This window comes from Rhinatrema bivittatum, chromosome 8 (assembly GCF_901001135.1).
Source record: "Rhinatrema bivittatum chromosome 8, aRhiBiv1.1, whole genome shotgun sequence".
Taxonomy (NCBI): Eukaryota; Metazoa; Chordata; class Amphibia; order Gymnophiona; family Rhinatrematidae; genus Rhinatrema; species Rhinatrema bivittatum.
In genome coordinates, this window is record NC_042622.1 from 1,844,868 (window position 1) to 1,872,627 (window position 27,760).

A 27,760-nucleotide genomic window follows, 5' to 3' on the forward strand; every position below is an offset into this window, starting at 1 on the left:
TAACATCAGGACTGGAACACGGATACTGGAACAGGAGCCACACCTCAGGGCTGCAACATGGAACTGGAACAGTAGGTAACATCAGGACTGGAACACAGGTACTGGATCAAGAGACAGACCTTGGGACTGGAACGGCAGGCAGACATCAGGACTGGACGAGGAGCTCCAACAGGTAACAAGAAACACAGGACCTTGCAGAAGGCTGGAACACAAGGCAGCTCCTGGAACGAGGATCTCAGGAGTGACCAACTCCTTGCGAAGGCAAAGACAGACTGAACGCTGAGCCCTTTAGTAGAGCTGAGGTGGACAACGCCCACGGAGGGGTCAGCCGGGGGCCACACCTGGCTGGCCCTTGAAGAGGAGCAGAGAGGCGCGCGCCCGCGCCCTAGGAAGCTGGAGAGAAGGGCTGGAAGCTGGTGGCGTCCTCAGCCATGTGGAAGGCCCAGGGAAGCAGCGGAGCAGCCCTGGGCTGGAGCTGGGTGAAGGCAGGTCGCTGGAGCAGCTCCCAGCCGCAAGGACTGAAGCAGAGAGAGGTAAGGCTGGCTGCAGGGGAAGCAGGGGGCTGTAGCAGGCTGCAGGCACTGCTCCACACTGCAAGGCTGAAGAGAGAAGTGCTGACTGCAGGGAGCTGTGAGAGGCTGCAGGCACCGGCAGGGACGGCTCCCTGCCGGGTGAGGACCCGGGCTGAAGCAGGCACCGGTGAAGACGGCCTCCCTGCTGGCTGAAGGTCCTGGGATCGCAGCAGCACGTCGGGGGAAGTCAGCTGCGGGGACGGCCCCAGCTGATTCAGGGAAAGAGAAGCAGCGTCAGTGGTCCGACTGGCTGCGAGAAGGTATGAGCCTGCCCGCGCTCCTCGCGGGCAGGATCGCAACAGTTGTGGTGTGGGGCGATGTTTCTTGTCAGTGTGCTTTTTAAAATGTTCTTTCACATGTTCTAGGAAAGGGTGTAACTTCTGCCACAGTTCCTGGAGTTCCTGACCCATCAGTTTAGCTGCTGGGTAAGAGTAAGAGACCAGAACAGGTCTAGCTGTACAAGGATGGTATCTGAACAAGATGTAGAAGGGTGATAACACCACTTGAACAATTCCACAGGGTCATGTGTGAATTTGGCTCAAGAGGACGGTCTAGTTATCCTGCTGTTAGTTTTCGTAGACTCATAGAAGGGCCTTGAGACTCTGATTTACACACTTGGTTTGTCCATTGCTCTGGGAATGGTAAACTGAGGTGAAATCCAATGTATTTCCAAATTTCCTACGCAAGCCTTTTCAGTAGTAGACTGTGAACTGAACCCCCTGGTCTGAGAGGATGTGAAGAGGGAGCCCGTGAAGATAGAAGAAATGTTGGACAGAGTTTAGCCAGTTCAGGAGCAGATGGTAGACCCAGAAGGGGTGTGAAATAAGACTTCTTAGAAACTCTATCGACTACCACCCATATGGTGGTGTTGCCAGCAGAGAGGGGAAGGTCAGTGACGGAGTCAGTGGCCAAATGAGTCCAGGGTTTCTTGGGGGCTGGCAGCAGCTGTAACAACCCCCAAAGTCAAGCTTGCACACTCTTATTCATTGCACACATGGGGCAAGACTCTACATAATGCTTCACTTCAGTCTTCATCTGAGGACACCAGTAATGTCAAATGACTAATTCCAAGGTTCGGGTGATTCCTGGATGCCCTGACAAGCAGCAGTCATGGGCCCACTAAGGAACCTTCTGTTGTATGCACCGGGGAACCAGTGTCTTCCCAGGAGAAACTGTAAATGTGGCAGCAACCACAGTCTGCACAGGGTCGATGATATGCCATGGAGATTCCAGAGAGCCCTCAGTATTAAAGGAACGTGAGAGGCCATCGACGGTACCACACCTCAAAGTCAAACTGATTAAAAAACAATGACCAGTGGGGTTTGCCGAGGGTTCAGTCTCTGTGCTTGTGCTAGATGTTCTAGGTTCTTGTGATCCATATAGATAGTTACTGGGGGCTTGACTCCTTCCAGCAGAATGGCAATTCTTCCAAGACTAGCTTGACCACTAGTAGCTCTCGATCTCCAATGGTATAATTCTTCTCTGCTGGAGAGAATTTCTTTGAAAAGTAGGAGCAGGTCATGAGTGTACCATTATTGTTATTCTGTAGGAGGATAGTGCCTACCTCAGGGTAGACACATCTACGTCCAGGATAAATGGCTTGGATGGATCTGGATGGTGTAGGCATGGATTAAGGGTGAACTCCTCTTTGAGATGCTTGAAAGTTTGGATAGCATCCGTGGTTGAGTTCTTGGTGTCCAAGCCCTTTTTAGTTAGTGGTGCCACTCATAGCCTTAAGGAGAAGTAATCATTGATAAATTGCCTATAGTAACTTGCAAAACCCAGGAGGTGCTGCAGTGCTTTAAGGCCTACTGGCCAGGGCCACTTCAACATGGCTTTTAATTTATCTGGGTTCATACAGAGGCTTTGGCAAACGATAACATATCCCATGAAGGGGAGTTCATCCTGTTCAAAGATATGCTTCTCTAACTTGGCGTAGAGGCAGTTCTCACGGAGTCTCTGGAGGATCTGTTTCACATGATGATAGTGCTCCAACAAGGACTTCAAGAAGACTAGAATATCATTCAGGGAAACTACCACATGGGAGTAGAGGAGGTCCTGGAAGATCTCATTTACCATAAATTGGAAGACTGCAGGGGTGTTACACAACACAAAGGACATCACTAGGTATTCACAGTGTCCACCACAGGTGTTAAAGTTGGTCTTCCACTCGTTGCCCTCTCGGATTCTGATCAAGTTGTATGCCCCTCGAAGGTCCAGTTTACCAAATATTTGCGCACCCCAAGAGCTCGGAAATCAAGGGAAGAGGATAATGATTCTTCTTGGTAATACAGTTAAGACCATAATAATTAATGCAGGGACGTAAAGACACAACCTTCTTCCCTATGAAAAAGAATCCAGGCCCTGCAGGTGAAGAAGAGAGGTGAATGAAACCTCTGTCCAAGCTCTCCTTAATATATTTGGTTATAGTCTTTGTTTCAGGAGCAAAAGGCAGGTATACTCTGCCTTTGGGTGGAACCTTGCTGGGGCCCAAGTCACAATAGTAGGAGTCATAAGGCAGCAGGACCTCCACCTGCTGTTTGTTGAAAACTTCAGTGGCAGGCCCAGAAGCTGAAAGGTAACTGTTCAAGCCATAGACACCACAGGCGAGACTTTGGCAAGGCACTGCTCGTGACAGCTAGGGCTCCATCTAGCAATTTGCAATGTGGTTCAATTGATGTGGGACTGACGTAGCATGAACCATCACAAAAAAATGAGAAACTGTAACCTCCTCTATAAACTTATCTCCAGGGGTATAATGCTTCTGTTCAAACACCTTTTTATGAACCGTTGGTATAGATTGTTGCTCTCTGCCCACACCAAACAAGTTGGTTTGTCGGCTGAAGCCTTAAGAGTCATTTACCATCAGTTCCCCTGACGAAGAAATTTAATTTTTCGAAACACGGCTGTGTTGGGAGGTGCTTCAAGTTGCATTAAACATCTGGAGTTGTTTTAACTCAACTAATTTCAAGCGAAGTATTTTACTAATACAAGAAGAGTGATACTATGGTTTAATTTACATAAGAATTTTTTGGATCTGTTTGGTGATACAGGTTGCATGGTTATGTGGGTTTATAAATTGATGGAACAGGTTTGGACTTTCACAAGTGTTTTTTTAGTAATGTTTATAAAGAAGAATAATCACATAAAAAGAATAAAAGCATTTATTGGTGGGGTTTCTGTTCACTTATAAGGTGGAGGGTGGTAACGATGATTTCATGATAAAGCAAGACCATATAAGCCGCCGGGATGGAGGGCTTCTAAATGGTTACAAATATGAAACTACTACTTTTCCACTTCACAAATTATGTTTGGTTTATAAGAATGTGTTTGAGCATTATACCCCTGGTTATAAGTTTATAGAGGGGGTTACAGTTTCTCGTTTTTTGTTATACGAGTATTAACCCCTGAAGTGGAGATTTATAGTGTACCATGAACCATGGCAGGCCCAAGGTAATTGCATGGATAGTCTTGAGCAACACTTAGAGACTCATTTCCTCTCCATGCAGGATCCCTGGTCAGTGATACTGTGGATCTTGTAAAATGTCCGGGCAAGAGGTCGTCGTAAACGGAGATCGAGAGCGGGGTATCCAAGAGATCCGTTGGTATGTGGTAGTATTGGACCAGAGCCTCATGGATAAAACTGCCACCAGCGCTGGCATCCAGAAAGGCAAGAGCACTGATAAGAATGTCCCCAAGAGATAGGAGTACTGGGACGAGCAGTTGTGAAGATCTGCAGGGATGACTTAAGGTGGCCCCGCCCACTAGGTCTAGGACTTGAGTTTCCTGGCTTATTTGGGAAGTGACTTGCGAAATGCCCAGATGCAGAACAGTATAAACACAGCTTCAGGTTATGGCATTTCTGCTTCTCTTCTGCTGACAACTTGCATAACTTCCACTGGTGCAGGTCCCAGCTCTGGAGGAGAGCGGAAGGTTAAAGGGCAAGGCGAATGGGGCGGTGAGCTGATCTTCTCACTTTGGCCGGATATCATTCCTGGAACCTCAGATTTAGCTGCACAGCTATGCTAATCAGGCCTTCCAAGGGGTCCAGCAGCTCCAGGACAAACAGCTCACCTTTGATGGTCTACGAGAGAAAATCTCAATCAGACTGCCACTACCCCATTGAAGTTCAGAGACCAGAAAGCAGATGTGCACTGCATAATCTCCCACAGACCGGGAGCCTTGCCTAATCTGTAGGAGTTCAGAGGCCTTGGAAGCTGTGAGACCAGGCTCATCAAATATTTCCCATATTTCTTGCCAGGAAGTGCATCAGATCTCCCAAGAGAGGATCATTCCTTTCCCCAAGGGGTGAGGCCCAAGCCAGCATGGTGCCGCAGAACAAGGAAAGAATATAAGTCACTTTGATTCAGTCTGTTGGAAACAACGATGCCTGCAATTCAAACTGTATCCAACATTGGTTGAGAAAGCCTCTACATTTAAGTGGATCACCATCGTACCTCAGAGGCGGAGGAAGGCGAGGCATGGGAATAGCAGGCCGCAAGACGGGTAACGGAGCTGAAACTGGAGCAGGCTGGGCCGCAATGCCCTGAAGATATCCGGCCATAGTATTAAGCTGATCCTGCTGTTGTTGTGCCAAGCCGGCAATAGCGTAGACCAGAGGCGAATCCTCTGAGCTCATCCCCTCAGCAAACTGTGAAGGGTGGCAGGTGTGCGAGCCCTTTGTGCTGTGGTGTAGTTGACGTAACCTCAAGGGTGAACCCACGAGGCCTACCACAGCAGTAGGTGAACGCACCCTGTAGCGGGACAGTCTAGAGGTTCACCAGCCACCTCCCCTGCAGGTGGAGCCCTTGGGTTTTAGGGTGGTGAAGATAACTAAAGTCCAAAAGCACACTGGAATCAGGGCAGACAGCAAACTAACAGAGTCAGAGACAGGTCAAGGTCGGGGCAGGCAGCTAGCGAGAATGGTCAGGTTCAGGCAGCAGGCAATCATAGTTAGGTCTAAGCAACAGGTCAAGACATGGAGAGTCAGGCCAAGAGTGGACAAAGAGACACTGAAGACACTGGAGAAATGGATAAGATAAAGTGAGGCTGGACAAGGTGGGCTGGAGAAGACAAGGCTGGATGAGAAACAGGAACGCTAGGCAACATGCACTACAAGGCAGGAGACGCTGCTGAGGCGAGGTAATGCTGCGAGGTCCTTGCTTAAATAGGCCGATCGGCCTGACGGCATCAGAAGGCACCACTCAGCATTTCCCGCTGCAGGGACCCATATATTGTGTGCATATGCGCCCACTTAAGGAGCAGCTTGGCAGCGTGTGGAGCTATGCCCGGAAGTGCTGAGTGAACAGCGAGCATGCCAATGGCGTCCTGAGCTGCTCTTGGTGGCGTCAGGGTGAGTACAGCAGCTCACAGGACTACCCCACGCGCCATGTTCCTAACACCACTCAACAATAACACAAACTAAAAAACAACCAAAACACTGCACATTATCTTAAACCACCCTGCAAGGATTATTCAAGAGAACTAAATGGACAGAAACCTCATTATTTCTCTGCAATAGACCCAACATTGCTGAATAAAGATTGCACCATGTTAAAGTATCCTTTTTCTCCTAATTACGGAATATAGGACCTTATGACCCTTCTATCCATTTGTAGCCAGCAAGTATTTATCTACTGTGTAGATTTCTCTCTCTTTGACTACATAACTATGTAAATTTTATATCCCAATTATGTAACCACAGACCCTCAATGTCATTGTTCACATGTTTAATGCCCTGTTCAATCTATAACACGCTTTGAACTCTCTGTCTGGAAAGGCGTGAGTCAAGAGCTGATCAATGCATTTGATGGCGTGTTTCATGGACCAGTGGAATCCAATCTAGGAGAAGTCCATTTAGAGCCTGACCCCAGTATTTCACCAATCCAATGTGCTACATACAATGTACCAGTAGCCATAAAGCCAGAGCTAAAAGCACAGCTGGCAGGGATGACTGACTGACCGGATAAGCCCACATGCTTATGAGAAGATCTATCTCCTTCCGCTGCTATAACTGGGCCGCTACAGATTCCAAATGCTAGCCTGAGCCTTCTTTTCTGTCCCAGGGGGCTTTGCCCTAAAATGCTTAATCTGTAGGACATTTTGCAGTAGAAAGTTGTGCAAATACTGAATAAAGAAAAGGGAGATATTACAGATGTTAAGGTATATTTCACTGCTTTCTACTTCCTGTCTCCGTTGCTGAGTAATTCGACATGGCACCAATCACTAGCAGCCTTCGGATGTCCTTATTTCTACATAAGAGTGGCCGCCAAGGAGGGAGCAAGTGTGCAGCAGAATTTTGTAGGTATTGGAATGGACAGAGCACAGAAACTAACAAAGATATGACAACAAGAGAGAGAAAAAACAGGAAAGAAGCAAAAAGCGACAGGCCTTGTAAGCAAGAGGAGTGAATTCTGTGCACATTGTATAGGTAAGATGAGAAGATAGGATAGAGCTATGGGAGCAGAGAGGCAGGTGTAGGTATAGGTATAGGTAAGATGAGAAGATAGGATAAAGCTATGGGAGCAGAGAGGCAGGTATAGGTATAGTCAGGATGAGAAGATAGGATAAAGCTATGGGAGCAGAGAGGCAGGTGTAGGTATAGTCAGGATGAGAAGATAGGATAAAGCTATGGGAGCAGAGAGGCAGGTGTAGGTATAGTCAAGATGAGAAGATAGGATAAAGCTATGGGAGCAGAGAGGCAGGTGTAGGTATAGGTAAGATGAGAAGATAGGATAAAGCTATGGGAGCAGAGAGGCAGGTGTAAGTATAGTCAGGATGAGAAGATAGGATAAAGCTATGGGAGCAGAGAGGCAGGTGTAGGTATAGTCAAGATGAGAAGATAGGATAAAGCTATGGGAGCAGAGAGGCAGGTGTAGGTATAGGTAAGATGAGAAGATAGGATAAAGCTATGGGAGCAGAGAGGCAGGTGTAGGTATAGGTAAGATGAGAAGATAGGATAAAGCTATGGGAGCAGAGAGGCAGGTGTAGGTATAGTCAAGATGAGAAGATAGGATAAAGCTATGGGAGCAGAGAGGCAGGTATAGATAAGATGAGAAGATAGGATAAAGCTATGGGAGCAGAGAGGCAGGTGTAGGTATAGGTAAGATGAGAAGATAGGATAAAGCTATGGGAGCAGAGAGGCAGGTGTAGGTATAGTCAGGATGAGAAGATAGGATAAAGCTATGGGAGCAGAGAGGCAGGTGTAGGTATAGGTAAGATGAGAAGATAGGATAAAGCTATGGGAGCAGAGAGGCAGGTGTAGGTATAGTCAGGATGAGAAGATAGGATAAAGCTATGGGAGCAGAGAGGCAGGTGTAGGTATAGTCAGGATGAGAAGATAGGATAAAGCTATGGGAGCAGAGAGGCAGGTGTAGGTATAGTCAGGATGAGAAGATAGGATAAAGCTATGGGAGCAGAGAGGCAGGTGTAGGTATAGGTAAGATGAGAAGATAGGATAAAGCTATGGGAGCAGAGAGGCAGGTGTAGGTATAGTCAGGATGAGAAGATAGGATAAAGCTATGGGAGCAGAGAGGCAGGTATAAGTATAGTCAGGATGAGAAGATAGGATAAAGCTATGGGAGCAGAGAGGCAGGTGTAGGTATAGTCAAGATGAGAAGATAGGATAAAGCTATGGGAGCAGAGAGGCAGGTGTAGGTATAGGTAAGATGAGAAGACAGGATAAAGCTATGGGAGCAGAGAGGCAGGTGTAGGTATAGGTAAGATGAGAAGATAGGATAAAGCTATGGGAGCAGAGAGGCAGGTGTAGGTATAGGTAAGATGAGAAGATAGGATAAAGCTATGGGAGCAGAGAGGCAAGTGTAGGTATAGTCAAGATGAGAAGATAGGATAAAGCTATGGGAGCAGAGAGGCAGGTGTAGGTATAGGTAAGATGAGAAGATAGGATAAAGCTATGGGAGCAGAGAGGCAGGTGTAGGTATAGGTAAGATGAGAAGATAGGATAAAGCTATGGGAGCAGAGAGGCAGGTGTAGGTATAGTCAAGATGAGAAGATAGGATAAAGCTATGGGAGCAGAGAGGCAGGTGTAGGTATAGGTAAGATGAGAAGATAGGATAAAGCTATGGGAGCAGAATGCACTGTAACAGAAAGACGTTTTGCAGTCAGGAGTAAAGAGTGAGGTCAAACCAATAGTTGGGAAGCTTTTTGAAAGGTGCATTACCAATGAAGCTAGAGAAGTGGGGAGAAAACGGAGTAGGGTGTGAAAAGAGAAGGAAGACATAGAAGAGGCAGAGAACAAGTGGCCCCTGTGATATGGGTTCACTGCCTTCCTGTAATTAGAATCAGGAAAGGCAATGTGCACGTTTTTAACTACAATATATTTTAATGGTTATCTCCACCACTAAGGTTGCATCTTTTTCACCACAACGCTGAAACAGATGTACTGATTCAAATCAATCTTTTCAGACCTTCTGCGTTGTGCTTTCCGTTGCTTCAGATCCAGCTGTAGTGTCCTTACCTCTTTAGGGTCAGTCAAGTAATGAAAGATGACTTCTGCCAGTGCTGAGAACTGCTGCAAAGGAAGAGAAGAATTTCACTATTTCTGGTAACATTGGGGGACTAAAGCTACAGATGTCCCTAGAGGCTGAAATCCATGCCTGCATGTTGCTGCATCACTGTTTGCTGCTTTCATGTTTATAATTATGACAATAATCTCCATATAAATGGTCTGGCAGGGTTCAGACATGTGTTGGGGATGACAGGGCCATGAAACCTGGGGCAGAAGAGCACAGGGGTGGAACAATTAAAGGCAAAAAAAATCAAAACTACAAACTAAAATTTTGCCTTAAAATCTGATTCCTGAGCCCAAACTATTGACAATACCGCAACCACCCCTAATCTGACATAATCCTACCCCAACAACCCCTGATCCATCGCAATACACCACCAACAACTCCTAATCCAACATAATCCTACCCCCAACAACCCCTGATCCATCACAATCCACCCCAACAACCCCTGATCCATCACAATCCACCCCCAACAACCCCTGATCCATCACAATCCTACCCCCAACAACTCCTAATCCAACATAATCCTACCCCCAACAACCCCTGATCCATCGCAATCCACCCCCAACAACCCCTGATCCATCGCAATCCACCCCCAACAACCCCTGATCCATCACAATCCACCCCCAACAACCCCTGATCCATCACAATCCACCCCCAACAACCCCTGATCCATCACAATCCTACCCCCAACAACCCCTGATCCATCACAGTCCTACCCCCAACAACCCCTGATCCATCACAATCCACCCCCAACAACCCCTGATCCATCACAATCCTACCCCAACAACCCCTGATCCATCACAATCCACCCCCAACAACCCCTGATCCATCACAATCCACCCCCAACAACCCCTGATCCATCACAATCCACCCCCCAACAACCCCTGATCCATCACAATCCACCCCCAACAACCCCTGATCCATCACAATCCCACCCCCAACAACCCCTGATCCATCACAATCCACCCCCAACAACCCCTGATCCATCACAGTCCACCCCCAACAACCCCTGATCCATCACAGTCCTACCCCCAACAACCCCTGATCCATCACAATCCACCCCCAACAACCCCTGATCCATCACAATCCACCCCCCAACAACCCCTGATCCATCACAATCCACCCCCAACAACCCCTGATCCATCACAATCCACCCCCAACAACCCCTGATCCATCACAATCCACCCCCAACAACCCCTGATCCATCACAATCCACCCCCAACAACCCCTGATCCATCACAATCCACCCCCAACAACCCCTGATCCATCACAATCCACCCCCAACAACCCCTGATCCATCACAATCCACCCCCAACAACCCCTGATCCATCACAATCCACCCCCAACAATCCCTGATCCATCACAATCCACCCCCAACAACCCCTGATCCATCACAATCCACCCCCAACAACCCCTGATCCATCACAATCCACCCCCAACAACCCCTGATCCATCATAATCCACCCCCAACAACCCCTGATCCATCGCAATCCACCCCCAACAACCCCTGATCCATCACAGTCCTACCCCCAACAACCCCTGATCCATCACAATCCACCCCCAACAACCCCTGATCCATCACAATCCACCCCCAACAACCCCTGATCCATCACAATCCACCCCCAACAACCCCTGATCCATCACAATCCACCCCCCAACAACCCCTGATCCATCGCAATCCACCCCCAACAACCCCTGATCCATCACAATCCTACCCCCAACAACCCCTGATCCATCACAATCCTACCCCCAACAACCCCTAATCTGACATAATCCTACCCCCAACAACCCCTGATCCATCATAATCCACCCCCAACAACCCCTGATCCATCGCAATCCACCCCCAACAACCCCTGAGCCATCATAATCCACCCCCAACAACCCCTGATCCATCATAATCCACCCCCAACAACCCCTGATCCATCGCAATCCACCCCCAACAACCCCTGATCCATCATAATCCACCCCCAACAACCCCTGATCCATCGCAATCCACCCCCAACAACCCCTGATCCATCATAATCCACCCCCAACAACCCCTGATCCATCGCAATCCACCCCCAACAACCCCTGATCCATCATAATCCACCCCCAACAATCCCTGATCCATCACAGTCCTACCCCCAACAATCCCAGATCCATCGCAATCCACCCCCAACAATCCCAGATCCATCGCAATCCACCCCCAACAACCCCTGATCCATCACAGTCCTACCCCCAACAACCCCTGATCCATCGCAATCGACCCCCAACAACCCCTGATCCATCGCAATCCTACTCCCAACAACCCCTGATCCATCATAATCCACCCCCAACAACCCCTGATCCATCACAATCCACCCCCAACAACCCCTGATCCATCGCAATCCACCCCCAACAACCCCTGATCCATCACAATCCTACCCCCAACAACCCCGATCCATCGCAATCCACCCCCAACAACCCCTGATCCATCACAATCCACCCCCAACAACCCCTGATCCACCACAATCCTACCCCCAACAACCCCGATCCATCGCAATCCTACCCCCAACAACCCCGATCCATCGTAATTCTACCAACAACCCCTAATCCAATATAATCCTCCTCCCAACCCCTAATCCATCATAACCCTACCCCCAACAACCCCTAATCCATCTTAATCCTACCCCAACAACCCCTAAACATCGTAATCCTACCCCCAACAACCCCTAATCCATCACAATCCTACCCCCAACAACCCCTAATCCATCACAATCCTACCCCCAATAACCCCTAATCCATCATAATCCTACCCCCAACAACCGTTAATCCATCATAATCCAATCCCATCAACCCCTAATCCAACCCCCAACAATCCCTAATCCAACATAATCATACCCCCCAACAACCCCTAATCCAATCGAAATCCTAGCCCAACAACCCCTAATTCAACATAATCCTACCCCAACAACCCCTAACCCCAACATCCCCTAATCCATCACAATCCTACTCCCAACAACCCCTAATCCATCATAATCCTACCTCAACAACCCCTACCCCAACAACCCCTAATCCTTCGTAATCCTACCCCAACATAATCTTACCCCCAACAACCCCTACCCCAACACCCTCTAATCCATCGCAATCCTTCTCCCAACATTTCTCTCCTTTACCTCAAACTCTAAGTTCCTACTAAGTTAGCCATGTTATTTATACCCAATCGTTGGATGTAATTGTATATTTGTTTAATTGTTCAATCTGTTTGATGTAATTTTCTGTTCCTTGTTCTGTGTAAACCGAAGTGGTATGCACTAGTGCATGAACTCCGGTATATAAAAGCCTTTAAATAAATAAAATAAATAAACATCCCCTATCCCAATATAATCCTATCCCCAACAACCTCTACCCCAACATAGTCCTACCCCAACCCCTAATCCAACAATTCCTCCCCAGCCCCACCCTATCTTCAGCCTCCCCTCTACCCCTAGCCCTAGGGAAGGTGCCAGGGAGGCAATAATAGCTACCTCAATCTTACAGGTAGCACGGCAAACAGGAGCACAGTCTACAAAACTTAGAAAGAGCAGACAAATGTTCCATCCCATAGATCTGTTGTAATTTGGCCTGAAGCTGTGAGCGGCTTGGTACCGTTAGGGATTTCCATTGAGCTGCCACCAGCAGATGCACAGCTGTAGTCCCATAGAAAAACAGCAGCTGTTCATCCTCTGTAAGGTCTTCCCCCGGAAGCCCTAATAACCACCGCTCTGGTTGTACCGGGATCTTAATGCCTAGAGTACTCCCTATCCAATCCTGCCAGAAGCCTTGTATTGACGGTCAGCTCCACCACATATGCAGGAAAGAGCCAACCTGCGAGCATCCCCGCCAGCAAAGCACAGAACGGCTCGGCAACCACCATGCTATGCAGGCCGGGGGCTAATGCCAGCGGTACAATAATTTATATCTATTTTCCATCATAGCCGCCGACATGGAACCCTTCCCTAGATTTCAAAAGCACTCTTCCCATTGGTCCATGTCCATCTCCCATGCTGCAATGTGGGACCCAACTATGCCATCCTGGCCTAACAATAACTGATAGGTCTTTGAAATAGTTTTCTGCACTTTACCAGCCAGAATGCAGAACCCCTCGAATAAGGATCGCCCCTGTCGAAGGTCCCCCCTGACTTCTGTCGTGTTAAGAAACTGTTTCAGCTGGGCATAAGCGAGAAAGCCCGTCGCAGGTAACCCATAAACATTTTGCAATTGCTCAAACGGAAATCACCCCACCCTGCGATACCTAACCCAAGCAGGAGAGACCCAGCTTTTCCCAGCGGCGGAAGATCGGGTTAGATCTCCACGTTTGAAAGTTTCTCAAATAGCTAATAGGTGAGAGGGTCGAATATCTTTTTCCCTTAATTAGTTGTGGTTTCCAGCATTTCCAAATGGTATATGTGCACTGTAAAGGATGGGGGAAGGGCCAAGGTCTCCTGAGTTGTGAGTCCCTCCAACCAGAACAGCTTCCAGAGGAAGACTCCCTCAAACAAGGCCCGCTCTATCTCTACCCATTGTTTAGTTGTGGCAGGATCGTGACATTCAATCAAAGGTTTAAGTTGGGAGGCAAAATAATAATGTAATAAAGAGGGTAAACCCTCTTTATTACATTATGGGAGGCGGGAGGCGGGAGGGTAAACCCTCCCGCCTCCCGCCTATGTCGATACAACACTTTCCTAGCTACTCTTGGCGGTCTCCTATGCCAAGTAAAGAAGAACATCTACTTCACTAGTGGTTTCAGATCTCGGATGGGAAGGAGGCTTGGCAATGCTTGAAAGACAAGGTAGAACTTTCATTTAAAGAGTATTGATCCTTCCAAACCAGGAAAGGGATAGTCTGTTCCACCGGTCTAGGGCTCCCATGATGGTGCGCACTAACGGTTGATAATTATCCCGTGTTAGTTCCCCTATGTCCAAGCCTAAGTTAATACCCAGATAGCGAATGGGCCCTTGTGTCCATCGAAACAGAAACCATCTTTTCCCCTCCTGTGCTAAGCCTGGATCTATATGGATCGGTAAAATTACCGATTTGTCGAAATTGACACGGAATCCTGAGAGACGTCCATACTATTCCAATTTGTCCCAAACCCGGCGCAAGGAAGAGAGAGGATGCGTTAACGAAAACAATATGTCGTCAGCATACAGTGTTATCTTATACTGTGCTGAACCCACCAGTATTCCCCGCACTTCCGGGTCCTGTCGTATGACTGCCGCTAATGGTTCTAAACTCAGGGCAAAGAGAAGTGGCGACAGCAGACATCCCTGTCGAGTTCCTCTCTTGATCTGAAAATTCGAGGTATAACTATGGTTAATTTTTAGGCAAGCTATTGGGTCCCAGTAAAGTTCTCTAACCCATATGGAAAAATACCCCACCAGACCAACCTTGTCCATAACTGCAAATAGAAAGGCCCAGTAGACTCTATCAAAGGCCTTTTCGGCATCGATCATTAGAAAAACTGCTGGATTGCCGTCCCGATTAGAGCTATAAATCAAGTCTATTAACTTCCTAGTGTTATCAGCGGTGGTTCTACCTGGCATGAAACCGGCTTGGTCCCGGGGAATGAGCCCCTCAATCCTTCCCCTGAGACGAAGAGCCAAAATTTTGGCCAGCAATTTCAGGTCAACGTTAATTACAGAAATAGGTCGGAATGACGCGCAGTAGTATGATCCTTCCCTGATTTGGGGATCAGTGTAATTCCTGCCACATTACTGTGTGTTAAAAGCTGCCCCCCTTCTCGTATATGATTAAACATTATAGTCAATGGGCCCCGCAGGATATGTCGATATATCTTATAAAATAGGGGGGGTAAACCCATCGATTCTGGGAGCCTTTCCGGGTTTAAGATCCTTGATCGCCCAATCGACCTCAAGTTCTGTGATTGGTTTTCCCAGGTTATCTTGATCTTGAGCCGATAAACTAGGGAGGTCTATCCCTTTCAAATAGTTTTTTTTATACCATCTGCGGTTGCCTGTACTTCTGGGGTATACAAGTCTTCATAATAACTTTGAAATCTAGTTCGAATAGCCATAGGGTCTGAGAGTAGTTCTCCCGAACTGGATTTAATACGGTATATCAATTCCTTAAGACCTCTACAGCGTAGCCAGCTAGCCAGGAGTCTGCTGTTCTTATCCCCATATTCATAATAATTATTTGTCGGAGAAGGTCTAATCTGTGAGCTATCGCCTCCACATCTAAGGCTGCAATCTCTTCCCGCTTTTTGGTCAGTACCCCTACCCATATGGACCCCGGATTTTGTTTATGTCTGCTTTCCAGTCTCTCTAGGTCTGCTAATAAAGTCTCCCTGTGTCGCTGCCTTTGTTTTTTATGGTAAGTACCCAGCCCAATGAGATGTCCCTGAATTACTGCCTTCATACCATCCCAGACAGCCATGGGGGTGATCTCCCCTCCCTCGTTCAATGCAAAATATTCCTCCAACTTCTCTCCCACTTTTTCTTGATAAGATTTCACTTTCAGAAGATAGTCATTAAGTCTCCAGAATTTACGTCCCTCCTCTCCAGGGTGGGCTAATAGAGTCCAAAGGACGGGGACATGGTCAAACCATGTGATACATTCAATATCCACCTACCCTGTTTTAGTGATAAGGTCCTTGGAGATTTAGAACCGATCAATTCGAGTGTAGGAATTATGGGGATGGGAATAAAAGATGTAATTACGGCTGTGAGGATATTTTACTCGCCATATATCTATGAGCTGCCGATCCGTCATCCATTGCTTTAACATTTTCCGGGGTTTCTATTGCCCGCCTGAGACAGGAGTGGACATGTCTAGCCTGGGATCAAGGGAAATATTAAAATCTCCTGCAATAACTAAACCATTCCCAGGGTATTTTGCCAGTCGTTGTCTCAAGGGTCTTGATATTGATCCTGTATTTGTACCACTAATTGCTGAGCAAAAATAATCCCAACTCCCCGGTATTTTTTATGTTGTGTTGCTGGGGCAAAATATTGGATCGGATATTTTTTGGACTAGAGCAATCTCTCATCCCGACGCCGTAAGTGCGTTCCTTGGATGAAGGCTATAGAGGCTTTGGCCCGTTGAAGCTCTTTATATAACATTTGGTGTTTATATGGCGAGTTAAGGCCTTTAACACTTACAGATGTGCAAATAACCTCTGTCCTAATTCTCTGGCCTTCTCTTCCCCTGCTGCTTTGTAGGTGGTTTTGAAATACACACACGCCATAAGATCCAGTCTCAAGATGGCCTTACCGCCCCTCACCACTTTCTCCCTGTCGAATCCTGAGTCAGTGCACCTTTTGTCCCTACTACCCCTTCCCCTAACCCCCCTCCCTGCATTCCCTCTAAGCGTGCTACGCCCTTCTTGACTGTCACCCTCCCATCTCCCTCCCTGCCAACTTCCCCTCCACGCCCCCCTTCCTTCTGGCCGACCCCCCCACCCCATCTCTTCCAGTCCCCCCCTCCCCCCTGCCCTCCACTATCCCCGTCCACCATTAAGGTAGACCTTTCGCGCAGGGAGGATAAGCCCTTCTCTCCGTCCCCACAATCAATAGTTAAGCGCCCTTGAACCCTGCTAGGCTATAAAACGGGATAAACTTATCAACATGAAAACAAAACAACATTGTCCTCTGCTCAGTCTCTATGAAGTGCCCCAGCTATTGATCCGACAAACTGTTCTGCTAGAGGGCGAGCACCGGAACATCATCCACTCCCGCAGGCCGCGTACACTGTCCACCTGGAGTCCTGACCCCCTCGCCAAATTAACCAACTGAGGGAGACGTCCTCGCCATTTTCCCACCCGGCCTGAGAAGATGGGGTCTTTAAATATCACACCGGTGCATCTAGGGAAGAGCTGCCCTGGTTGGCCGATTGCCGGGTAAGTCGTTGCCCGCTCTTCCCTACCCGCTGCCATTTTGGTAAGGCCGTTGGGCTAGGTTTCTGCTCCCGGGTGTCCTCTCGAGGTAGCTCTCTTCCTATAGGTTGCGTGATGGGGATGGCTTCCTCCAGTGTTTTGACCTGCGAAGTAACTCCTTTTGTAGTGAAGGCTAGTCTTCAGGAATACAGCCAGCGATAGCGCACTTTCTCTCTTCTAAGCGCCATAGTGAGGGGTTGCATCATTCTCCGCCATCTCAACGTAGCTGGTGCCAGATCATTAAAAATCTGTGGGTCATGCCCTTCCCAACGGAAAGGGCTGACTTGTCTGGCACAACGCATTACTACCTCTTTTATGAGAAAACTTGGAGACAGACAATAATGTCCTTAAGGGTGTTGTGGGGGGGATTCCCCAAGGCCCTACGAGCCCGCTCAATCACGATATCAGCATGAGCGGGAGACTCCACACTCTGCTCCGGGGCAGCAGCTAACAGCACCAGACAGATTTTCCGGGCCACAGTTATGGCATCAGCAAGCTCCTTACTCTCCAGGAGACCACAAATGCGTTTGTTTGCCCGCCTAGAGCAATTTTCAAGGTCCTCCATTTTTAGCGAGGCCTCCTCTTGCCGAGATTTCAGCCTTTAATGCTGCGATTTGCATGCCATGTGTGTCTAGCATGCCCTCCGACTCCTCCACCCTGTGCCCGAGGTCCTGCAAGTCCGTCCTAAAGTTGTCCTGAACGTTCTCCTGTAATGCGCGAAGATCATATCAAATCCCCTCCAACCAGATACTAAATCCCTGCTTCGTCGGTGTCTGGGGCTCCCTGACTGCTCACCTCCGGTGCAGGCGCATGGCTCACAGGATCGGGATCCGTTGCCAAGGCCGCAAACCTTGATCCCCCAGCAACGAAGGAAAATTTGGCCATGGTCTGTGCTCGTCTGCACTCCCAAATCCACAAGAGTGGGTAAGTTCCAGCAGCGCGACTGGGCTTGTGGGGAGATCGGAGCAGAGGGCTTAGACGTCCATCATGCAGCGTGACGTCAGCTCCTCCCAGGTCAGCCAGTTTTCTAGGAAAGGTGCCAGCTCCGTCATCCAAGGTTTCAGGCAGCAGGTTGGAGCGGCGAGAGGTCGCCAAATCATCTAATCGGTCTGCCTGCTTTTTATAGGCCTCCTGCAATTGGGTTACCTCTGCGGGCCATCCTCAGCATCAGAGACTCGCTGCTCCACCTGAACGAGTCTCGGCTCAAAACCAGCGATCACATCTGCGAGGCCCACCAATTTCTCTTCTCTAAGGCAGCCACCACTGCCGCCTTAATGTCGGTGGCTGCAGCGGCGAGATTTGCAGCCGAGCCTGCAGAGGAAATGTCATCACGGCCGCCATCTTCTTCGCCAGGGCTTTCTCCTTTTCCTTTTTTGTGGAACTGACGGTCATGGCTCTCCCGGCACTCAGGGCAAGACAGCAGAGGCAGAGGGAAGCAGAGCAAGGGTGAGACGGGATGGCCAGCGCCGCAGAAGGGGCCGGATCAAGGCGAGGGTGGCCCATAAGAAAATGCCATACTGGGTCAGACCAAGGGTCCATCAAGCCCAGCATCCTGATTCCAACAGTGGCCAATCCAGGCCATAAGAACCTGGCAAGGACCCAAAAACTAAGTCTATTCCATGTTACCATTGCTAATGGCAGTGGCTATTCTATAAGTGAACTTAATAGCAGGTAATGGACTTCTCCTCCAAGAACTTATCCAATCCTTTTTTAAACACAGCTATACTAACTGCACTAACCACATCCTCTGGCAACAAATTCCAGAGTTTAATTGTGCGTTGAGTGAAAATGAACTTTCTCCGATTAGTTTTAAATGTGCCCCATGCTAACTTCATGGAGTGCCCCCTAGTCCTTCTATTATCCGAAAGAGTAAATAACCGGTTCACATCTACCCGTTCTAGACCTCTCATGATTTTAAACACCTCTATCATATCCCCCCTCAGTCGTCTCTTCTCCAAGCTGAAAAGTCCTAACCTCTTCAGCCTTTCCTCATAGGGGAGCTGTTCCATCTCCTTTATCATTTTGGTGGCCCTTCTCTGTACCTTCTCCATCGCAATTTTATCTTTTTTGAGATGAGGCGACCAGAATTGTACACAGTATTCAAGGTGTGGTCTCACCATGGAGCGATACAGAGGCATTATGACATTTTCCGTTTTATTCACCATTCCCTTCCTAATAATTCCCAACATTCTATTTGCTTTTTTGACTGCTGCAGCACACTGAACCGATGATTTTAAAGTATTATCCACTATGACGCCTAGATCTCTTTCCTGGGTGGTAGCTCCTAATATGGAACCTAACAACCAGGAACAGCTCAGCGTTAACAATACCCGACCCCCAATAACACTCCTGATCTATGCAGGTAAGTGCCTTCAGCTGCACACACACACACACAGCAATCTGAGCAGCTTCCATACTTATTCACTCTTTCCCTCACCCCAGTTAATACCCTCCCACCCACAACACACATACACACTTCTGGCATCAGCTACCCACATACTCAGTGTACACCTATTCATCTCCCACCCACACCACAAGTACACACCTCTGGCATGAGCTACCCACATACTCAGTGTACACCTATTCATCTCCCACCCACACCACAAGTACACACCTCTGGCATGAGCTACCCACATACTCAGTGTACACCTATTCATCTCCCACCCACACCACAAGTACACACCTCTGGCATCAGCTACCCACATACTCACTGTACACCTATTCATCTCCCACCCACACCACAAGTACACACCTCTGGCATGAGCTACCCACATACTCACTGTACACCTATTCATCCGCCACCCACACCACAAGTACACACCTCTGGCATCAGCTTCCCACATACTCAGTGTACACCTATTCATCTCCCACCCACACCACAAGTACACACCTCTGGCATGAGCTACCCACATACTCACTGTACACCTATTCATCTCCCACCCTCCAAAATAATACCCTCCCACCCACACCACAAGTACACACCTCTGGCATCAGCTTCCCACATACTCAGTGTACACCTATTCATCCCCCACCCCCCCCAAAATAATACCCTCCCACCCACACCACAAGTACACATCTCTGGCATCAGCTTCCCACATACTCCGTGTACACCTATTCGTCCCCCACCCCTCAAAATAATACCCTCCCACCCACACCACAAGTACACACCTCTGGCATCAGTTTCCCACATACTCACTGTACACCTATTCATCTCCCACCCTCCAAAATAATACCCTCCCACCCACACCACAAGTACACACCTCTGGCATCAGCTTCCCACATACTCAGTGTACACCTATTCATCCCCCACCCCCCCAAAATAATACCCTCCCACCCACACCACAAGTACACACCTCTCCCATCAGCTACCCACATACTCAGTGTACACCTATTCATCTGCCACCCACACCACAAGTACACACCTCTCCCATCAGCTACCCACATACTCACTGTACACCTATTCATCTCCCACCCACACCACAAGTACACACCTCTCCCATCAGCTACCCACATACTCACTGTACACCTATTCATCTCCCACCCACACCACAAGTACACACCTCTCCCATCAGCTACCCACATACTCAGTGTACACCTATTCATCTGCCACCCACAGCACAAGTACACACCTCTCCCATCAGCTACCCACATACTCAGTGTACACCTATTCATCTCCCACCCACACCACAAGTACACACCTCTCCCATCAGCTACCCACATACTCAGTGTACACCTATTCATCTGCCACCCACAGCACAAGTACACACCTCTCCCATCAGCTACCCACATACTCAGTGTACACCTATTCATCTGCCACCCACAGCACAAGTACACACCTCTCCCATCAGCTACCCACATACTCAGTGTACACCTATTCATCTGCCACCCACAGCACAAGTACACACCTCTCCCATCAGCTACCCACATACTCAGTGTACACCTATTCATCTGCCACCCACAGCACAAGTACACACCTCTCCCATCAGCTACCCACATACTCAGTGTACACCTATTCATCTCCCACCCACACCACAAGTACACACCTCTGGCATCAGCTACCCACATACTCAGTGTACACCTATTCATCTGCCACCCACACCACAAGTACACACCTCTGGCACGAGCTAACCACATACTCAGTGTACACCTATTCATCTGCCACCCACACCACAAGTACACACCTCTGGCACGAGCTACCCACATACTCAGTGTACACCTATTCATCTGCCACCCACACCACAAGTACACACCTCTGGCACGAGCTACCCACATACTCACTGTACATCTATTCATCTCCCACCCACACCATAAGTACACACCTCTCCCATCAGCTACCCACATACTCAGTGTACACCTATTCATCTGCCACCCACACCACAAGTACACACCTCTGGCATGAGCTACCCACATACTCACTGTACACCTATTCATCTGCCACCCATACCACAAGTACACACCTCTGGCACGAGCTACCCACATACTCAGTGTACACCTATTCATCTCCCACCCACACCACAAGTACACACCTCTGGCATCAGCTTCCCACATACTCAGTGTACACCTATTCATCTGCCACCCACATCACAAGTACACACCTCTCCCATCAGCTACCCACATACTCACTGTACACCTATTCATCTCCCACACCACAAGTACACACCTCTGGCATGAGCTACCCACATACTCAGTGTACACCTATTTATCTCCCACCCACACCACAAGTACACACCTCTCCCATCAGCTACCCACATACTCAGTGTACACCTATTCATCTGCCACCCACAGCACAAGTACACACCTCTCCCATCAGCTACCCACATACTCAGTGTACACCTATTCATCTGCCACCCACACCACAAGTACACACCTCTCCCATCAGCTACACACATACTCACTGTACACCTATTCATCTCCCACCCACACCACAAGTACACACCTCTCCCATCAGCTACCCACATACTCAGTGTACACCTATTCATCTCCCACCCACACCACAAGTACACACCTCTGGCATCAGCTACCCACATACTCAGTGTACACCTATTCATCTGCCACCCACACCACAAGTACACACCTCTGGCACGAGCTACCCACATACTCAGTGTACACCTATTCATCTGCCACCCACACAAGAACACACCTCTCCCATCAGCTACCCACATACTCACTGTACACCTATTCATCTCCCACCCACACCACAAGTACACACCTCTCCCATCAGCTACCCACATACTCAGTGTACACCTATTCATCTGCCACCCACACCACAAGTACACACCTCTGGCACGAGCTACCCACATACTCACTGTACACCTATTCATCTCCCAAACACACCACAAGTACACACCTCTGGCACGAGCTACCCACATACTCAGTGTACACCTATTCATCTGCCACCCACACCACAAGTACACACCTCTCCCATCAGCTACCCACATACTCAGTGTACACCTATTCATCTGCCACCCACACCACAAGTACACACCTCTCCCATCAGCTACCCACATACTCAGTGTACACCTATTCATCTGCCACCCACACCACAAGTACACACCTCTGGCACGAGCTACCCACATACTCAGTGTACACCTATTCATCTGCCACCCACACCACAAGTACACACCTCTCCCATCAGCTACCCACATACTCAGTGTACACCTATTCATCTCCCACCCACACCACAAGTACACACCTCTGGCATGAGCTACCCACATACTCACTGTACACCTATTCATCTCCCACCCACACAAGTACACACCTCTGGCACGAGCTACCCACATACTCAGTGTACACCTATTCATCTGCCACCCACACCACAAGTACACACCTCTGGCACGAGCTACCCACATACTCAGTGTACACCTATTCATCTCCCACCCACACCACAAGTACACACCTCTGGCATCAGCTACCCACATACTCACTGTACACCTATTCATCTTCCACCCACACCACAAGTACACACCTCTGGCATCAGCTACCCACATACTCAGTGTACACCTATTCATCTGCCACCCACAGCACAAGTACACACCTCTCCCATCAGCTACCCACATACTCAGTGTACACCTATTCATCTGCCACCCACAGCACAAGTACACACCTCTCCCATCAGCTACCCACATACTCAGTGTACACCTATTCATCTGCCACCCACAGCACAAGTACACACCTCTCCCATCAGCTACCCACATACTCAGTGTACACCTATTCATCTCCCACCCACACCACAAGTACACACCTCTGGCATCAGCTACCCACATACTCAGTGTACACCTATTCATCTCCCACCCACACAAGTACACACCTCTGGCACGAGCTACCCACATACTCAGTGTACACCTATTCATCTGCCACCCACACCACAAGTACACACCTCTGGCATGAGCTACCCACATACTCAGTGTACACCTATTCATCTGCCACCCACACCACAAGTACACACCTCTGGCACGAGCTACCCACATACTCAGTGTACACCTATTCATCTGCCACCCACACCACAAGTACACACCTCTGGCACGAGCTACCCACATACTCAGTGTACACCTATTCATCTGCCACCCACACCACAAGTACACACCTCTGGCACGAGCTGGTTAAGATTCTGCATATCGGAGGTGACAGAATCGGGCACCGGCTCCTGAGTGAAGTTCAGATACCCCATCTCTGTCTGTCCCTCTGTCCAGCTGCAGTCAGGGGTCCCAGAGGCAGCGCGCGCACTCTGCGTCTTTCGCTCTCCTCCTCTTCCTCCTTCTCTCTCGCTCCGCCCTCTCCCTCGCTTGCAATCATTCATTTCTGCTCTGCACTTTCCGGCCAGCAGCGCTCGGCTGGGGAGGAGATCCCTGCGGCTGCAAGCGCCATTTCTCCGCCCTACGGGTCACAGAGACCTGCCCCTTAATCTGTAAGACTGCAGCCGAAGCGCGGCGGAGAAAGAGCCCTCACAGGCCAGCTCTGCACCAGTAACGCGCACGAGTCAGCGCAATGTGCATTTCAGCTTTCTAAAAAGATGCAAAGCTCGCATCCCGCTTATCATTTACCATGCGTGCAGGTGGGTGCTGGGGTTCCAGGGCACGTTATGGATTTGCACATATAGAGAGCATGCTCTTATATCTCTACCCCCAGGCCAGTCTGTCCCTCGCCCTCCCCACCCCCAACTCAGTCCTTTCACCCTTCCCCCTTCCTCTGTCCCACTCCCAGCCCCGGGGCAGTTCTTTAATGAGGCCCCTGGGGCATGCGCCTCACACTGCCCCCTGTAAGCTGGGCGTGCAGTAAGATCATGGCCTGAAGCCCAGAGCAGACCCCCAAAGCTTCGGGTGCCTCGCACTATTCACAACTCACCAGAGTATGCACGAGATCAGCGAGAAGGAAGTGCAAGGCCTGCACATGTTTAATATGGCGGGGTCTGCACAGAGAAGGTATCAGAAGAGCTTCAATGCCAGGAGCAGCCATGCAGAGTGAGAGGCTCCCCCAAAAGGAAGAGGGGGGCCTTCCTTACCTTTGTGCATGAATGGCTGCCTGCCTGGGGGGGTCTGTGTGTGTGAGATGAATGGCTGCCTGCCTGGTGGGTCTGTGTGTGTGTAAGAGATGAATGGGTGCCTTCCTTGGGGGGGGGGGTCTGTGTGTGTGAGAGAGATAGAAACATAGAAATGACGGCAGAAGAAGACCAAACGGCCCATCCAGTCTGCCCAGCAAGCTTTCACACCTATTTGTTTTCATACTTATCTGTTACTCTGACCGCTGAGGTCAGGGCCCTTATAGGTAACTTTTTGGTTCCAATTCCATTCCACCCCCACCATCGATGCAGACCGCAGTGCTGGAGCTGCATCTAAGTGAAGTATCTAGCTCATTGGTTTGGGGTAGTAACCACCGTAATAAGCAAGCTACTCCCAAACTTGTTTACCCTGCCTGTGCAATTCAGTCCTTGTTGGTTGTTGTCTGAATATAAATCCTCTTTTCTTCATTCCCCCTGCCATTGAAGCAGTGAGCTGCGCTGGATATGTATTCCAAATGAAGTATCAGGCTTAATTGATTCAAGGTAGTAACCGCCATAACAAGCCAGCTACTCCCCCGCTTATTTGTTTACCCAGACTATGTAATTCATTCCTTGTTGGTTGATGTCTGAATATAAATCATCTTTTCTTCATTCTCCCTGCCATTGAAGTAGAGAGCTGTGCTGGATGTGCATTGAAAGTGAAGTATCAGGCTTATTTGGTTTGGGGTAGTAACCGCCGTAACAAGTAAGCTACTCCCCTGCTTTTTTGTGGATGCAAATCCTTTTTTCCACATTTCCTCTTGCCGTTGAAGCATAGAGCAATGTTGGAGTCGCATTAACCATGTGTGTATTGAATAAGGATATTAATCTCCAGGTAGTAGCCGTCATTCCCGCAAGCCACCCTCCCTGTGCCTCTTCTCTTCTCTTCATACACATCCTCTAGACTTTATGGAGCCACAGTGTTTATCCCACGCCCCTTTGAAATCCTTCACAGTTTTGGTCTTCACCACTTTCTCCGGAAGGGCATTCCAGGCATCCACCACCCTCTCCATGAAGAAATACTTCCTGACATTGGTTCTGAGTCTTCCTCCCTGGAGCTTCAAATCATGACCCCTGGTTCTGCTGATTTTTTTCTTATGGTAAAGGTTTGTCGTTGTCTTTGGATCATTAAAACCTTTCAAGTATCTGAAAGTCTGTATCATATCTCCTCTGCTCCTCCTTTCCTCCAGGGTGTACATATTTAGATTCTTCAATCTCTCCTCATAAGTCATTCGATGAAGACTCTCCACCTTTTTGGTCACCCTTCTCTGGACCGCCTCCATCCTTTCTCTGTCCCTTCGGAGATTCGGTCTCCAGAACTGAACACAGTACTCCAGGTGAGGCCTCACCAAGGACCTGTACAAGGGGATAATCACTTCCCTTTTCTTACTCGATATTCCTCTCTCTATGCAGCCCAGCATTCTTCTGGCAGCCAGGGTGCCTGCCTGGGTGGGGGGATCTGTGTGTGTGAGAGATGAATGGGTGCCTCCCTGGGGGACTGTGTGTGTGTGAGAGAGATATATATATATATTTACATTTATTAGATTTATAGACCGCCTAACACAGAATTGTCTAGGCAGTTAATGAAATGCATAAAATAATTGACAAAAATAAAAAATATATTAAAAGCATAAAAGAATAGCAATTAAAATACTGTTTCAAATCATAAAACTCAAAAATAGGCAGATTTAAAGAAATGGATTTTGAGAAGACATTTGAACTTTTTAAGAGTCACATTTTTGTATTTCGACTGGGAGAACTTTCCAGAACATAGGTCCGGCAATGGAGAAGGAGCATTCGCGTGTAACGTAGAGGTGTGCTGCTTTTGGCAAGGGGACTTCGAGAAGGAGGTGTTGTGATGAGCGTAGGGAACGAGTAGGTTGATAAAATTTGAGTAAGGAGTTGGTCCATGGACAGGAGAAGTCATTCAGAAGTCTATATATATTATCGTTCCCAGTTTATAATTGATGCGTTTGGATATGGATAGCCAGTGGAGATGAATTAGAGTTCATGTAGTGTGATCTGAGTGTTTTGTGTTGGACAGGAGTCATGCAGCCGAGTTGTTGAAGAGTTGGATAGGTCGTAGAGTTGCAGCAGGAAGACCAATGTATAAACCATTACAGTAGTCAATAACTGGGAATAAAGAAGCTTGAAGAACAATATGAAATTCAGTAGTAAAGAGAAGTTTTTTTTTAGCCAGCAAGTAACTGAAGTCTGAAAAAACCCTGTTTGATGACGTACTTACCATAATTTGCGGTTTGAAAGACAGAGTGCTAGCTAGAAAAACACCTAAACTTTTAATTTGTTTACTAATGGTAAATGTTGCAGTATTGATGGAAATGATGGTCTGTGATATCTGGGAGTAAGGACTGGAGAGTACTAGGAATTCAGTTTTTGACATGTTTAGCCATAATTTGTTGTGATCCAACCAAGATTTTATTGAGGAGAAGCAAATATTAAGATGATCAATAGTGTCATTCCAAGATGGACAAATGTGGATGAGAAACTGAATATCATCTGCACAGAGTTTGAGAGAATCTTGCATATGGGTGCGAGGTAGATATTGAAAAGCAGAGATGAAAGTGCAGAACATTGAGGAACACCGGTTTTGATTTGAGAGATGTCTGAGAGGGAGGCGGCAGTTTTAACTTGTTGAGGGGGATTAGTGAGGTAAGAACGAAACCAATTAAATACTGTGCCAGATAAATCAATTTCTTGCAGGCGGTACAATAAAATATTGTGGTCCACGGTGTCAAACGCCGAGGAGATGTCTAATGAAATAAGTATGTAATGATGGCCATTGTCAATGCCTCTTCTAATGGTTTCAACAAGAAAAAGAAGTAAATATTCAGTATTGAGAGCCTTGCGAAAGTCAAATTGATGCGTGTCAAGGATTTCATATTTCTCTATATGATCTGATAATTGAGTTAATGCCGAGGACTCAAGAATTTTTTAAAGAAAAGACAAGGAGGAAATTGGCCTATAATTCAATAGGTCAGAGGAATCGAGATTAGATTTTTTTAAAAGAGGACGGACAACTGCAACTTTTAACTTATCAGGGACATTACCTTCTTTCAATGAGAGATTTATTAAATATATGAAAATGGGAACTAAAGATTCCTTGGCAGCTTTAAATAAAGCAGTGGAGCAATTGGCTTGTGAACACATGGGTGCCTGCCTGGTGGTCTGTCAATCTGTGTGGTGTGTGAGATGAATGGGTGCCTGCCTG

General features: G+C 48.2%; 1 protein-coding gene across 3 annotated transcripts in view; it reads right to left on the bottom strand.

Moving 5' to 3' along the window:
- The window catches only part of COMMD7 (COMM domain containing 7), a 77,713-nt gene extending 53,888 nt beyond the window's left edge, over window positions 1–23,825 (bottom strand). Inside the window, exons 1-2 of one of the 3 annotated variants that reach the window (XM_029611338.1) lie at window positions 23,581–23,825; window positions 9,049–9,099 (exon numbers count right to left, since the gene is read on the bottom strand). In XM_029611338.1, coding sequence (XP_029467198.1) covers window positions 9,049–9,099; window positions 23,581–23,793 — 264 coding nt within the window. In that variant the 5' untranslated portion in view covers window positions 23,794–23,825. Of the gene's footprint in view, window positions 1–9,048; window positions 9,103–23,580 lie in introns of all 3 variants that reach the window. The other 2 variants (XM_029611337.1, XM_029611339.1) reach the window with 2 other exon arrangements.
- Window positions 23,826–27,760: the final 3,935 nt, after the last annotated feature.